This window comes from Hyla sarda, chromosome 1, assembly GCF_029499605.1.
Source record: "Hyla sarda isolate aHylSar1 chromosome 1, aHylSar1.hap1, whole genome shotgun sequence".
NCBI lineage: Eukaryota > Metazoa > Chordata > Amphibia > Anura > Hylidae > Hyla > Hyla sarda.
The window spans coordinates 141,318,812-141,332,541 of NC_079189.1; the positions used below are offsets into that span (position 1 = coordinate 141,318,812).

At 42.6% G+C, this 13,730-nt stretch overlaps 1 protein-coding gene across 2 annotated transcripts in view; it reads right to left on the bottom strand.

Moving 5' to 3' along the window:
* TMEM131L (transmembrane 131 like) overlaps nucleotides 1-13,730 on the bottom strand; it is a 123,307-nt gene that overhangs the window by 46,390 nt on the left and 63,187 nt on the right. For both annotated transcript variants that reach the window (XM_056562499.1, XM_056562488.1), the window contains exons 5-9: nucleotides 13,104-13,227; nucleotides 3,347-3,463; nucleotides 2,101-2,211; nucleotides 286-363; nucleotides 45-195 (exon numbers count right to left, since the gene is read on the bottom strand). In XM_056562499.1, the coding sequence (XP_056418474.1) occupies nucleotides 45-195; nucleotides 286-363; nucleotides 2,101-2,211; nucleotides 3,347-3,463; nucleotides 13,104-13,227 (581 nt within the window). The remainder of the gene's footprint in view (nucleotides 1-44; nucleotides 196-285; nucleotides 364-2,100; nucleotides 2,212-3,346; nucleotides 3,464-13,103; nucleotides 13,228-13,730) is intronic.

The window sequence follows — 13,730 nt, forward strand, 5'->3', positions numbered from 1 at the left end:
AATACTACACACATTCATTATTATATGGATTCATGTTGCCTTACCAATGTCTTCAATTCGCTCAGTTGTTACAAAGATCATAAAAATATTCTCCAGTATGTATTTCCTGAGGGTCTCCAGGTCATGTTGGCTGCCATCCAGCCTGACAGCAAAGTAGACCTGCAGCAGCAGAGAGTGCCCGGACAGGAAGCAGCTCTGCAATTCATGGGTGAGAAGGCAATATGTTTAGAATACTAGTAATAGTCTGAATCGTCTACAGTCATCACTAAGGCAGGTGTCACCTACCCTGCACGGCTGTCGCTGTTTGAAAAGTATGCTGCACTTCAGACGAACCTGCCACACACTGGAATTTATAGCTTCTGCCTGCAGAACGAATGCACAACAGCATACTGAATAATTTACTGATATGGTAATAAAACAAAATGAACGCATATGCTGACTCAGCATGTATAATGATGCTACATAGCTGCATGAGAAGAGGAACACATTAACATCAGTACAATAAGGAATCACTCAGGAGACTTGTCCCACAAGTACTGTAAATTCTATAAATCTGCCTAGACAAATGTGAAACCCTTGCAGTATTTTGTAAAGATCTACTATTTCAATGGTTAAAAAAAAAGGCATAACCTAGAAGTCATGTCTTCTATATATCTACAGTATATGAGAAGCTCCTAGAGATACAAAGAAGACAGTGACTTCTGGTCCTACTAAAGTAGCTGGGCTACGGAGACTTTCAGCAGGACCAGGATCAGGATCAGCCTGGGTGAGTAACAATACATTCTTACTGCCGAGCGGGAATAAAAAAAAAAAAAAAAAAGCGGATTGCTTCTTTAATGCTTATTTTCCTCATCTGTTGATTAGAACTGTAGGTTATAGACTATGATGCTGCTAGGTGCATGGGCATTTTGGTCAGAAAATTGTGCTTATTCACTTTAAACATCTTTGGAACATTTACCTAAATCAAATAAGCAAAAGGGAGGTTGTTCACACAGCACTGATCCAGTAAAGGAAATCTGTCAGATCTATACAGGTACAGGGCTGTAGATGCTGGCAGGTAGGTGCTGGGGAGATAAAAATGAATCGCACCTTTAGTTTTGCAGATCGCTGTTTGTTTAGTTTTAAAAGTGTCTTTTTGTTAGCACTGGTGGTGCTGAGCTTCAGCAGATAAGTCTCCCCCAGCTTTGACTCACTGACACATAAGGCTGCACACCGAGCCCTGTACATCAGTATCCAGAGCAGGGTGTGGTGGGGTAGAGGAGGAATGCTTCTGCAGCTCAGAACCACCATTTTGAATCTTCATCTGCTGAAGCAAAATAAAAAAATAAAATAAAAAAGAAACTTTTATAATTTTACAAACAGCGATCTGCAAAACTAAAGGTGGTGTTCATTTTATCCCCTGGGACCTGACAGTGTGCCAGTTTCACACAAAAATTTTGACTTTTTTATTTCTGTGCCGAGTGTGTGGGGCTTAGCAGGCCCTCCAATGGACTGAACGATTAACTATAATTTATATATATAAAAAAAAAAAATTGTATCCAAAATCTACTCCAGCTCTCAGCTGGCATATATTTCACTTTGAGGTGTAGGGACATCCACAGACGCAACCAACTTTTACTAACTTATTCAAGCACCTGGTTTTTAGTAAACTTACCCCTAAATGTTCAGTAGTATTGCAGTTTTTTAACTTTGTTACAAAAGTTTTCATGTTTATTGCATTTACTTTATCAATTTACTAAAACAGAATAGAATTAAATGAGAATTTACTCAAAGAGGATGGAGAGTTTTTATCAAAACTTGAGCAGAGTTAACCAGGTGCCCATAGCAACCAATCAGATTGCCTCTTATTTTTCTAAAAGGCCTCTGTAAAGTAAATCAGATCACCACAAATCATCATTAAGTAAATCATAAATCTCCCCCAATATCTTTAAAGAAGATCTTTGTGTAGGCGGCAGGTCATCTATAAACAACCATGATACGAAATCTCACCAAAAAGCTATCAGTCGGTCAATACTGAAGTTCATTCAGCTTTGTTAGGGGAAGAGGGACATATAATTTAGCAAAACAAGATTCCCTCTTGAAATAGAAAACTTAACATACCTGTGCTTGTGAGAGGTGGATATTTTCAATCCGAGGAAACAAGACATCTGTTTTCTGAAAGGACTTCTTGGAATTCTTAGAAGCAGCTTGAAAAGTCCCCAGACCAAACACCTAAAACATATAATATATAATAATTACTGTACAGGTGTCCAACCTGTAAACTACGTATAATATGAAGTCTCTAATATAGTCCTTTACTATTGTGTTATTAAACTGTGTTATTACTGTACCACTTTATTATTATAAATGGCAAATATGTCAAAAGGTTACCATAGCCCCTACACAACTGTTTCATAAAAGATATTTAAAGGGACTATCTCCTTGTGAGTATAAATCTGCCCTTGTCACATGACGGACATATTACATTACAAGACACAGCTCTGATAACTATACTTGTAGTCAGTCCTGCACCTCTGTGTCCATCTCATGACCAGGACAGATTTTTATACTGTAATAATGTACATTGCGCATTAGTGAAATACAACATCACAAGGGAAACAACTTTAACTCCTTCCTGCAACACTAACTGTGGCTTAGACAAACTTTCCACATCATGGTGTACAGGATCTGTGCCATCAACAGCACAAGTTCACTGCAATAAAATTGACATCCAGCTGCAATGCCATAGGTTAGAGAGAACTTTGACACAGGCATTTAGCCCCTTAGATGCTCCAGTGAATAGCATCTAAGGAGTTTAAAAAGTGATCCCCAGGGGTGTGACCGCAGGAGCTCTCCCGCAGTCTCAAACAGTCTCCTATAATAATGGAGCTGAGGGTCGAGCATGGACACTGCTGCTCTATTCATTCGCTATGGAAGCTTCTGTACCCAAGTACAGCATTTGGCACAGCTCTTACAGAGAAGGAACGGAGTAGGAATGAAGTGGCCCATTACAAGATGGGAAACCCCTTTTTAACAGAGAGAGCTGGCTGACAAAATTGAGGGATGCCAGGGGATTATCACAGTAATAAATAAATGTAATAATAGTAATAATAATAATTACACATATAGGCCACAGAACAGCTTTTATGTTTTAAGAGCAAAATAAGAAATGAAAACTGCGCTTTGTTTGCCACTGGCAGTGTTAGCTCTTACAATGCGACCATGGAGAGAAAAAAAATTAACTGGTCCTTAAGGAAGAAAATACCAGCAGAAGAGCTTGTGCCCTCCAAATGGACTTTCATTTCAGAGCTAGTTTTTCCTTTTTCCCAAAGACTGTCTAGTCTGTGCCTTTATAAATGCTTCTTACCTGATAGGACATGACACCATGAGAAGAAGTGTTTATAAATAAAGAGCTCTCAAAGCTTCCTTCTTCATCTGGCAGGAAAACAACTGTAAATGAAGATTTTCCTCGAGCTGGAATAACCTGGAAGCATCAAAATAAATAGATAAGTAAATAAATAAATATAGTGAAGCCATTAATGATGAATGACCTAGGTATACAAGGAAGATTAAATCAAGCACACAACTGATTCTATGGATTACAAGACATTTCTACAAATTACAGAAACATACTTCTACACAACCCTGTGTGACTTTGACACTAGAGAGCAACACTGACAATCCACTCTCCATGCTCCATGCCCCCCCCCCCCAAAAAAAAATCAATGAGCACTAAAAATCCCATAATGAAAATGTGACAGAAGTTTAGAAAATGTTACTTATTTTTAACAAGTCTGATCAAACCAATATTGAACTTTTTGACTTCAATTCTAAGCAGCATGTCCGGAGGAAACCAACCACCATTTATCACCTCCCCAATCAACCCTACAGCGAAGAATGGTTGTTTTCCTGTGGCTGTGTTGGGGAAACTGGTTAGGGTTGAGGGAAAGCTTAAGGGAGCAAAGTACAGGCACATTGTTAATGAAAACCTGAATTGGAGTGCTCTTGACCTCAAAGCTGGGCCGAAGCTTCACCTTTCAACTAGCCAATGAACCTAAGCACACAGCCAAGACAACACAGGAGTGGCTTAGGGACATTTCAGTGAGTGGCCCAGCCAGAGCTCTGACTTGTACCCAACCGTACATCTCTGGACCTAAAATGTTTTTCACTATCCCTATGCCACATGACTGAGCTTTAGAGGATCTGCAGAGAAGAATTGCAGACAATCCCCAAATCCAGGAGAGTAAACCTGGTGGCATCATATCCAAGAAAACTGGAGGCTATATTTGCTGCCAAAGGTGCTTCAACTACGTACTAAGTAAAGGGTCTGGATACTTATGTCCATACAATATTTTAGTTTTCCTTTTCAATAAAAATATTTCTAACATTCTGTTTTTACTTTGTCATTATGGGGAATTGAGTGCAACATAAATAGAGGAAAAAGTAAAAAGGGTCTGAAGCCTTTCCAAAAGAACTGTAAATCTGCATTTCTTTCAAACTGGTTCTACCTCCTCCCTACCCATAACAAGTAAAAAGGCTTCTCTCATTTTAAAATACATTTTGCAGCCAGGGTAGTAATCTGTACAAGAAATTCGTTTCTGTAGACTTTCTATCTAATATGGAGGAAGGTCCAATTAATAAGCAACTTATTTTCCCCTTAATAAGGTATAAAAGTCCAGACTACTTACTAGACCAAGACTAGATATATATATATATATATATATATATATATATATATATATATATATATATATATATATATATACTTACTAGACCAAGACTAGAAATGGATTAAACACATTTTCCATTACAATATGTGGTGTAAAACAGTAAGCAAAAAAAAAAGGAGAAATGTTACCACTCTGGTTAATGTATACATTGTACAAGGAAATGTAAAATGTTTTAGTCTCCAGTTTACCCAAAACGAAGAGCTGATGCAGTGTAGCCGTTTGTAAAATGTCCCGCAAACAATTGGATAGAAATGTGAGCAGGGTGTGGCAATACTAATGTTGCATGTTTTTGACATGGGATTACAAGTAACGCTTTAGATTTGTCAAATTATGCGAGACAAAAACTGGTGAGATTTTTCCCAAACAACCAATCACACCAAAAGTCTCCCCCAAAAGGAGATTTATTTGTACTCACCATAAAATCTCTCTCATAGCCTTCATTGGGGAACACTGAGACCATGGGTATTATGCTTCTGTCTACTAGGAGGCTGCCACCAGGCAAAAAAAGAAGTTGACTCCTCCCAGCAGGATATACCCACCCACAGGCATGGAGCTAATTAGTAGTGTCACAAAGCAGTAGGAGAAGCCAAACAACAAAGGAGACATGTCCAAAGGACACCAGAAAGTAGCAACAACCGGTAACAGACAACCTGACCAGGAACCGTAAATGGGTGGGTGCTGTGTTCCCCAATGAGGGCTATTAGAAAGAGATTTTATGGCGAGTACAAAAAAAATCTTATCTCTGTCGCCACAAAGACCATGGGATGTCTCAAAGCAGTCCCTGAAGTGGGAAAAACATCCGTCAGAAAAAGGAAAGTTAGTACAAAGACTGATGAATATCCATGTACCCAGGATCATGGAGAGAGAGAGAATTCAGAGGTTGGAACCAAGACCAACGCACGACCCCTGGTTTACAAGACCAGTTCTGTAACCACTGAGCTATGTAGCCACTTAAAGGCTGCTGGAAAAGGATGAAGAGAGATACAAAACAAGACCCACGTAAGGGCAGACTGGCCAGAAAGAAGGTCAAGGCCTGGACCAGACTGCCACTCCGCGAGAACCAGGTGAAAGAGAAAACTCAAAGAGTATGCCAGAAGGCAGGGAAAAATGTATGACTGGCAGGACTATGCCTGGAAAGGAAACGCGTACTGGCCAAACGGAGGTAACCAGAATGACCGGAAGGCCCTCAGCCACAAGGTGAGAGCCGCACAGCCCCGGAGGGACCCAATCTGGCCGATGTGGAGGGCAGAGCTGTCCAGCAACACCAAGGACTGTCAGGACGACTCCTATGCAAGCACTACCCCCGAGAGATAACGCAACACGAGAGCTGGGGTGGCCAGACTAGGAACCGTGCAAGGATTTTCGGTACCGCACTCATAAAGGGGGGTGGGGGGAGCAAAGGGCAAGGCAGGAACTAATGAAATGGCTGTAGGTCAGTGCAGGTGCTCTGCAAACCTGCCCCCCCCCCCCCCCCCAAAAAAAATAGTGTGGGAGTGCGCTGGCTGTGAGGGCTACAGCAGACAACCTGCGAATGACTGCCCTTGGAAAGCCATAGATACTCCACATAGAGAGGGGGGGGGGGGAGTAGCCATCACTGACAAGTGTCCATTGCATACGCAGGGTCACTCCACTGGACCCCCCCCCCCCCCACTTAGCAAGGGGAAACCATAACCGCCACTGCGGAAGGGGCAAACATGGCATTGGATGCGAAGCAGAAATATAGCAGATACTACTGTAAACCAAGTTTATACCACCCACGAAAGTGGAAGTGTAGAAGGTACATTGCACCTGCTGGGACACAGTCAGTGGACAACTCCCACTGGTAGCTGGGGGACCGGAAACTCAGACAGTATACAGTGTGCTCCCCTGGACGGTGTAGAGATTCCGTTGAACATGCAGGGTCACCCCTTTGGCAAAATTCACTTGTGATGGAGTGCCCGAACTGCAGCTTCGGATGAAGGAGACATCATGCTCTCCATAGGCGCAGTAGAGGGTCCATGCTACATTGGTCTGCCCTCAAGTATAGTGGGGTACCGGAACTGCAGCCGTGGATGCGGCAGGCATCGCGCTCCCTCAAGGAGTTGTAGAGGGTCCATTGCACATCGGTCAACTTCCACTCGCAGTGGAGTACCGGAAATGCAGCTGTGGCCGATGCCACGCTCCCCATTGGTGTTACAGAGGGTCCATCTTAAGTTATCCCCATGGAAGCTGCCACAAATCCGTTGCACATGCCAGAGCACCCTTGGCAATCACCTCGCACAGGTAGTGCCGCAACGTGGCAAACTCTATATGGGTGACCAATGGAAAAGGAAACGGGCAGACTGCCGCCAGGTTACCGGGTGTTGCCCAAGGGACTGGAAGGGCAGTGTGGTGAGCCACGCTTGATGAGTACCCCTAAGTCTGTACGGTTTTAAAAACCCCATATCCCCGTGAAGTCGACCAACAAGTTGTTCGGAGAAATGGACCAAAGCCCAAGCAGGTGCTCAGGAACAGGGGCTAGAAGCACCTAGTGCAAACTCAAGGTCCGCGGTTATGAATGCAAATTGGTACAGTATGGAAGGGTATGTGTCACAAACACCCGGACTCAAGGCCAAACACTTCAAAAATGGCAAGGGAACAGACCGATACAACCCCCTACGGCAAGACACTCATTCTGAAGGCTGAGAGTCAAGACAAATAGGAGCACTGTACCAAAGATATTGCTAAATGGGGCAAAGCATAGGGTGGTGAAAGAAAGCTTCAAAATCGACCCCCGAACTCAAAAATCCATTTAATGTATGGTCAGAGAGGGGATATATTTATATGACATGCATCAAAAATTTTGCAAGTCATCCTCACTCAGACGCCATGCTAATATTCTCTGATTGCGCATGGGGGTGGACTGCAGTGCGGGGGCATAGAAAGCCAGAAATAAAAACATGACAGGACCTGGACGTATGTACCAAGCCCTCTTCCCCACCGTGAGCCGTCACACGGGAGAACAGAGCTAGAGAGGAGAATGTGACCCTGCAGCATGGCACCTCCGGAACATCCTACAGTAAAAGCCCGGAGGCCATGAGGTCCGGCCCTGCACAGCCACGTGTAATGGCAGCTGAGCCTAGAAAGGAAGGGGGACCCCAGAATAAGAATAAGCATAAGGGAGGAACTTTAGAAAAAAAAAAAGGGGGGGGGGGAGTAGGGGATGTAATTTATACTCACCCACTGGCTCCATTTTCTTATACTCACCCTGAAGTCTTTAGCCAGCATATTGGCACACTGCATCACGCCAAGCTGCCATAGCGAGGTGGCAGGGGCAAGTGGGGGACCTGGACCCAGGGTACTTCCGCCAGGCGCTTCCCGTTGGCGAGAAGGGGTTGGCGGCCCATACTCTTATGCACCATGCCGCTTAGTCGCATTTAGGGGCGATCAGCTAGCGCCATGCTCCTGTTGCCCTACCTAATAATAAGAAAAGAAAGGGAGGGAAAAAAAACTAAATACAGGGCCTTGCTAGAAAATAATTTAAAAAAGACCAGGTCTGGAGAACTCCAGAGCTGTGTCTGCCTCCTACTGACACCAAGCTAAAACTGATTAGCTCTGTGCCTGTGGGCGTGTATATCCTGCTGGGAGGAGCCAACTTTTTTAGCCTAGTGTCAGCCTCCTAGTGGACATCAGCATAATGGCCATGGTCTCTGTGTTCTCCAATGAGGCGACCGAGAAAATGCCTGTTTATGAACCAGACTTTGGCAAGGTACGGAAAGTACTACCATTAATTATTCAATTCATAAACTGATGTCGGTAAGGATGTGACCTAGATATGTACTTTTAATAAATTAAAGCTAGAGAACAAGCAAATGAGCAGGTGTAGACAACCTGCAGGTCCTAAACAAGTGACCCACAATGCCAGTCTGTGCAGCTCCCAACTTTCTGAACACAGGACAAGGGGTAGGCAGCTGCCTAGGGATCGAAGGGGGAGACTCAGAGACAGGTGAAACGTTCTAATCAGTCAGGCTCTTATTGCTGAGACCCCACTGATCACTAGAACAAGTGGGGAGAAGCTTGCAGTTATGTGCTTTACTGCCCAGCTTACACTGATTTCTGCCCAGCTTCACTAGTCTCCCCATTATACATATACACACACACACACACACACACAGATATGTGTGTTGCCTTTTTAACACCAATGTGCATAAGAGTCTGTAAAAATCAGTTCTAATTCAGTACATTCTATAACTCAGGTGAATGCTGTAAATAATACAATATACTGCCAAACCGAAGAAGCTTCATTCTTCCAAGTCAGAGGCTCTCTATTATGTAACTCAGCAATAGGTAATCGTTCCAAGATTTCTGAACTCAGCGTTCCATAACTTTATGAAATTACCATGTTAGAGTTCTATTCACCACAGAACATAAAAAAAGAAAGTGAGGTTGTCTTACAGAATACAGTTCAGACGATAAGAGGAAAACAAGTCTATTTTGTGTTATACATACAGTTTAACATATAAAAAACGTTACAGCACATGCGGAGAAAAACAAAGCAACCTCTAAGTACAGTTTACAAGATTCTTGAGCTGTTACAGTAATGGTGGGCTGGGACGCTCGCACACTACAGCCCCCTCCCAGCTATTCCAAACAGAGTCGGCTCAGTTCTGCTAGATGTTACATCTAAACCTAAAACGACACACATTTCTCTGCTTATTTTCCATGCTGGGGTCAGGCTCATACTAATCTATACATTCAGACAGCTATGCAATGACTTATTTTGGAAATATGCACAGATCTTGTGTTCAACCCCCTCAGTCATTCTATGCTTAAAACCACATCTGCAGTGCATTAGAGACTGAAAAACAAGGAAAGCAATGTCCGAACTCAAAGATTGTAGCCACATGGCATATATGTGATGAAATGTGACCTTACATGTTATGCTTGATTCTTAATACAAGGACTGCCTCTGATAAGAGCATTATTTACTCAACACTAATACATTTCTATGATGAAAGAAAACATTTCCGGAAATTCAGGACATTCACTGGAAGGACTTCAAAATAACCACATTTTTTATATTGCCCAACCCCCCCCCCTACTGGCATTATTAAATATCATTCCATCCTACATATTTCTAGGTTATCTATTAGACAAGTTTTTCTTACAGAGGCTAGGTCATGGGACAATAGGGTTGTGTCTCCTTAAGGAGACCACCAAACTGGTATATGGAGTTTTATAAGGCCCCCTTCAGATATAGCCAGCAGGTTTCCCTCTGGCACTGTACAAAAAGAATAGAACTGATCCTATTTATTTGAATGGAGCAGTTTAAGGCACATTCATCCGGCCTCTCAAGTTGGATGCCGGATCCTTGGACATACTGCTTGGGCAAGGGATGGAGGAACACATTTTGCGGTGTTCCCTCTGTCCAGTGAGTTTTAGGCTGGGTTTATGAGCCTGATGCTGGATATAAGTGAACCCAGTCATGCAATGATACAAAGTAACTCTCCTCCAGAAGGAGAGGAGAGAAGACAGAAGCTTTTTCCCCCTTTTTGGAGGAGAGTTACTTTGCATAAAATGACAAACTCCAAAATGCAATGCCTTACTTTTTTTGTCTATTATATTTAAGGCCAGGTTAAAAATCACACTTTAATTCTATGTTGAGCTTTTATGCCAGGAAAGCTATTGTATGGCATCCATTATACCCACTATTAAACATATGTGTTAGCATTTTTGCCCAGCAGATATGTTAAACATATGGAATTTGAATGAAGATTTCTACTTTTATATTCTGGCCTTAAAAAAGATGTGAAAATTATCTGGCATGCATGACAAATTTGATGTGACTGGACACCCATCAACTGGAGACCTTTTTAGCCTCTCACATAACAGTTTAAGGTCCTACTATTCTGTAAACCCACTTGAAAGCCAGCAGACAGGACAGGACTTTCCACAAGCTATATCTACTGAGCCAATATGTGTGACAAATAGAAGCAGAGCTTAGTACTTCACTAGATCAACCCTTTATCTTACATTTTTAACTGGGAAATAAAGTAATATAAAAATTATTGGTAAGTTGGCTTGACAGAGAAAAGCAGCCAGGTAGCACCAAAACACAGCAGAAACACTATGGGTACATTCACACTAAAGAATTGAGAAGGAATTATTTTGGTCAGGAAATTCAGCAAATCTGCCATCTGCTCAAAATTTGATGATGAATTTGGCAAGGAAATCTGGAGAAGGATCAGTACTACAACTGTCAAGAATGGCTCGAGGAGAAGCTCTCAAATTTGATTGACTGTGCAGTTTTTTTTACTGCTAAGTGTCGACACAAGAATTATACACCAAATAGGCCTGTTGGTATAAACTCTTTCTCAGCATACTCACAGCTGCCCCAAAGGAGTTCTGTTTAATCCAGGAAGTACATTTAGTTTTTACATTTGACAAAGAAAAAGGTTTAGTTATTATGTCAAAATCAGCATGTTACAGTTTGATTGGTTGTTTGATTATTAGCATATATAGTGTCCATTAATTTCTTGGCAGAAGTTCCTCTAAAGGGGAATTCCAGAGTTCTCTGTCCCTCAGATATTTTGTCTTTCACTTCTTATCTCGGCCGTGCCGGCGTCATGGCAAAGCCTCCATCATAGTCATGAGCAGATTGCAAGCTGGTTTATGGGTTAAGGGGTAGGTAATAGGGATCAACCGATATCGATTTTTTAGGGCCGATACCGATACTCTGTGGAGGTTAGGGTCGATAGCCGATAACTTATACCGATATTCCGGTATAAATTATCAGCTATTTATCTACTACCCGGAAGCTTTAAATCAATGAACTGCAGCAGCTTTTACAGTGCCAGAGACTGCTGCCGCTCGCTACTCTCCCCTGCCTGTCCTGGGGTCCTCCTGAGTCCCATCACCGCCACCGCATACCCACCACCACCACCGTGCCACGACCCACCAACATTATAATTACCTGTTCCCGAGGCCCGGGGTTCGCGCTACTTCTGGCTCCAGCTGCGTCCTCCTGAACTGTCACTGTGCGCACTGGCGCTGACGTCGCGTTGAGGACGTCACTCGTCATTGCGCAGCTTAACACAGGACGCCGCAGGAGCCAGAAGTAGTGCGGACCCCGGGAACAGGTAATTATAAAACCGGGTATGGGGGAGGCAATGAGGCAGCAGTGGTCTCTGGCCAGGGCGGTGCGGTGGGGGGTGCTGTGCGGGGCATTATCGGATTATCGGCAAGGTCATTGCTGACATTGATCACGTCCAAAATCGTGAATATCGGCCGATATGTCGATCCCTAGTAGGTAAATATATTTTTCCATCAGCAATGGCATATTAGTATTAATATATTGATCAGTCATCAGAAACATAAGGGTCATGCCTATCACAACCACCATTGAGCTGGCTCTCAATTCTTCTTTAGAAAATTCAGCCTGAAAATTCTGTGTCCGTTCTGCTCCCGATTCATTTTGTCAGGAAAAAAAATTAAAGTCCCAGATTCAGCCCTGCAGATTCAGTCAGAAAAATGAACATGTACAATCTACAAGTGAGCTGTGGTAATACCAATGGAAGGTTTCTTCAAGGCAGAATTGGAGCAGAATACTGGCACGGAATTATGCAAGTAAATTCCTTGTCAATTCCTCAGTGTGAACACACTCATATTCTGCTGAGTGCATCCAATGCTGCACCTCTCCTTCCTCATGATTCATATTATTGTTGTCTGCCATAATTCACACAGTGGAGCTGCAGCCTGGTCGCTGGTTCCTATCTCTGCAAAGCAGCCAGCATTAGCATTACATTTTTGCCACCACTCTATCTTCTTACACTGTACAGATTGTTTGCCAGAAATTAAAATGAATTGAATAGAATATGCTGTGTTTAAAAACTTGAAACTTATTAGGATATGCACCTTAATATACTAATTTAAGTATGGGAATTTGGATCTCACAAATAATCCCCAACCCTGTCTCTTGGATGCCATTCTATTAACTGGTGTGGGGAGATTCATAAATAAGAAGACTTTGTTGTTAATGCATCTATATGATGCTGTGCTTTCATTCACCAGTCAGGAGCTGCTTGATCTCCTGTGTTGGATATACATTTAACTGGCTTAGCTCAGACAATGAAGTGCAGTAGGAGAGCTCCCATTACAATAAATTCTGACTGCATAGAAGTGCTGACCTTTATCAAGGCCTATTAGGAAATGAAAGATTGATAATCCCAAGAAAATTATCAGTTATCCAAAATGTCATTAATCTACATGGATTGTACCTTTAAAAATATCAAGCCCTTCTCTAGCAGAGCAATGTGAAACTGTATGTTGGAAAAGGGGTTGTCCTAAGAGCTGCTACATAGAAAACACATGCCAAGAAAAGCTAAATGTTTTGGCTCTCGTCCAGTACATATTTTCCAAAAGAACATCAACACTCACCATGCTATGTACAGGAGACACATGGAAATGTCTACCACTTGTAAACACGGAGTTCACTTCAATATCTGTATCCCTACTAGGGTTGAAAGCACAGAATGACTGTACTTTGGGGAGACCCACTGATCTGCAAGAGAAGGTAGAGTTATTTTAGTTGCATTTTCATTTGAATGATTTTGGTTTGTTAACTGACATTTCTTGATATACACTGCACAAAATAATAAATATTAATATAAATAAATATTAATTCATAATAAAAGGAACTACACTTATAACACATCCTAGATCTGAATGAATGAACTAAGCATATGAAGTGAGTGGCCTCCACATGCCCATATAACCTCCCTACAATGCCTGGGCATGCTCCTGATGAGGTGGCGGATGATCTCCTGAGGATGTCCTCCCAGACCTGGACTAAAGTATCCACCAACTCCTGGACAGTCTGTGGTGCACTGTGGTGTTGGTGGATGGATGGAGTGAGATATGATGTCCCAGATGTGCTCAATCGGATTCAGGTCTGGTAAACGGGTGGGACAGTCAATGGCATCAATGCCTTCCTCTTGCAGGATCTGCTGACACACTCCAGCCACATAAGGTCTAGCATTGTCTTGCATTAGGAGGAACCCAGGG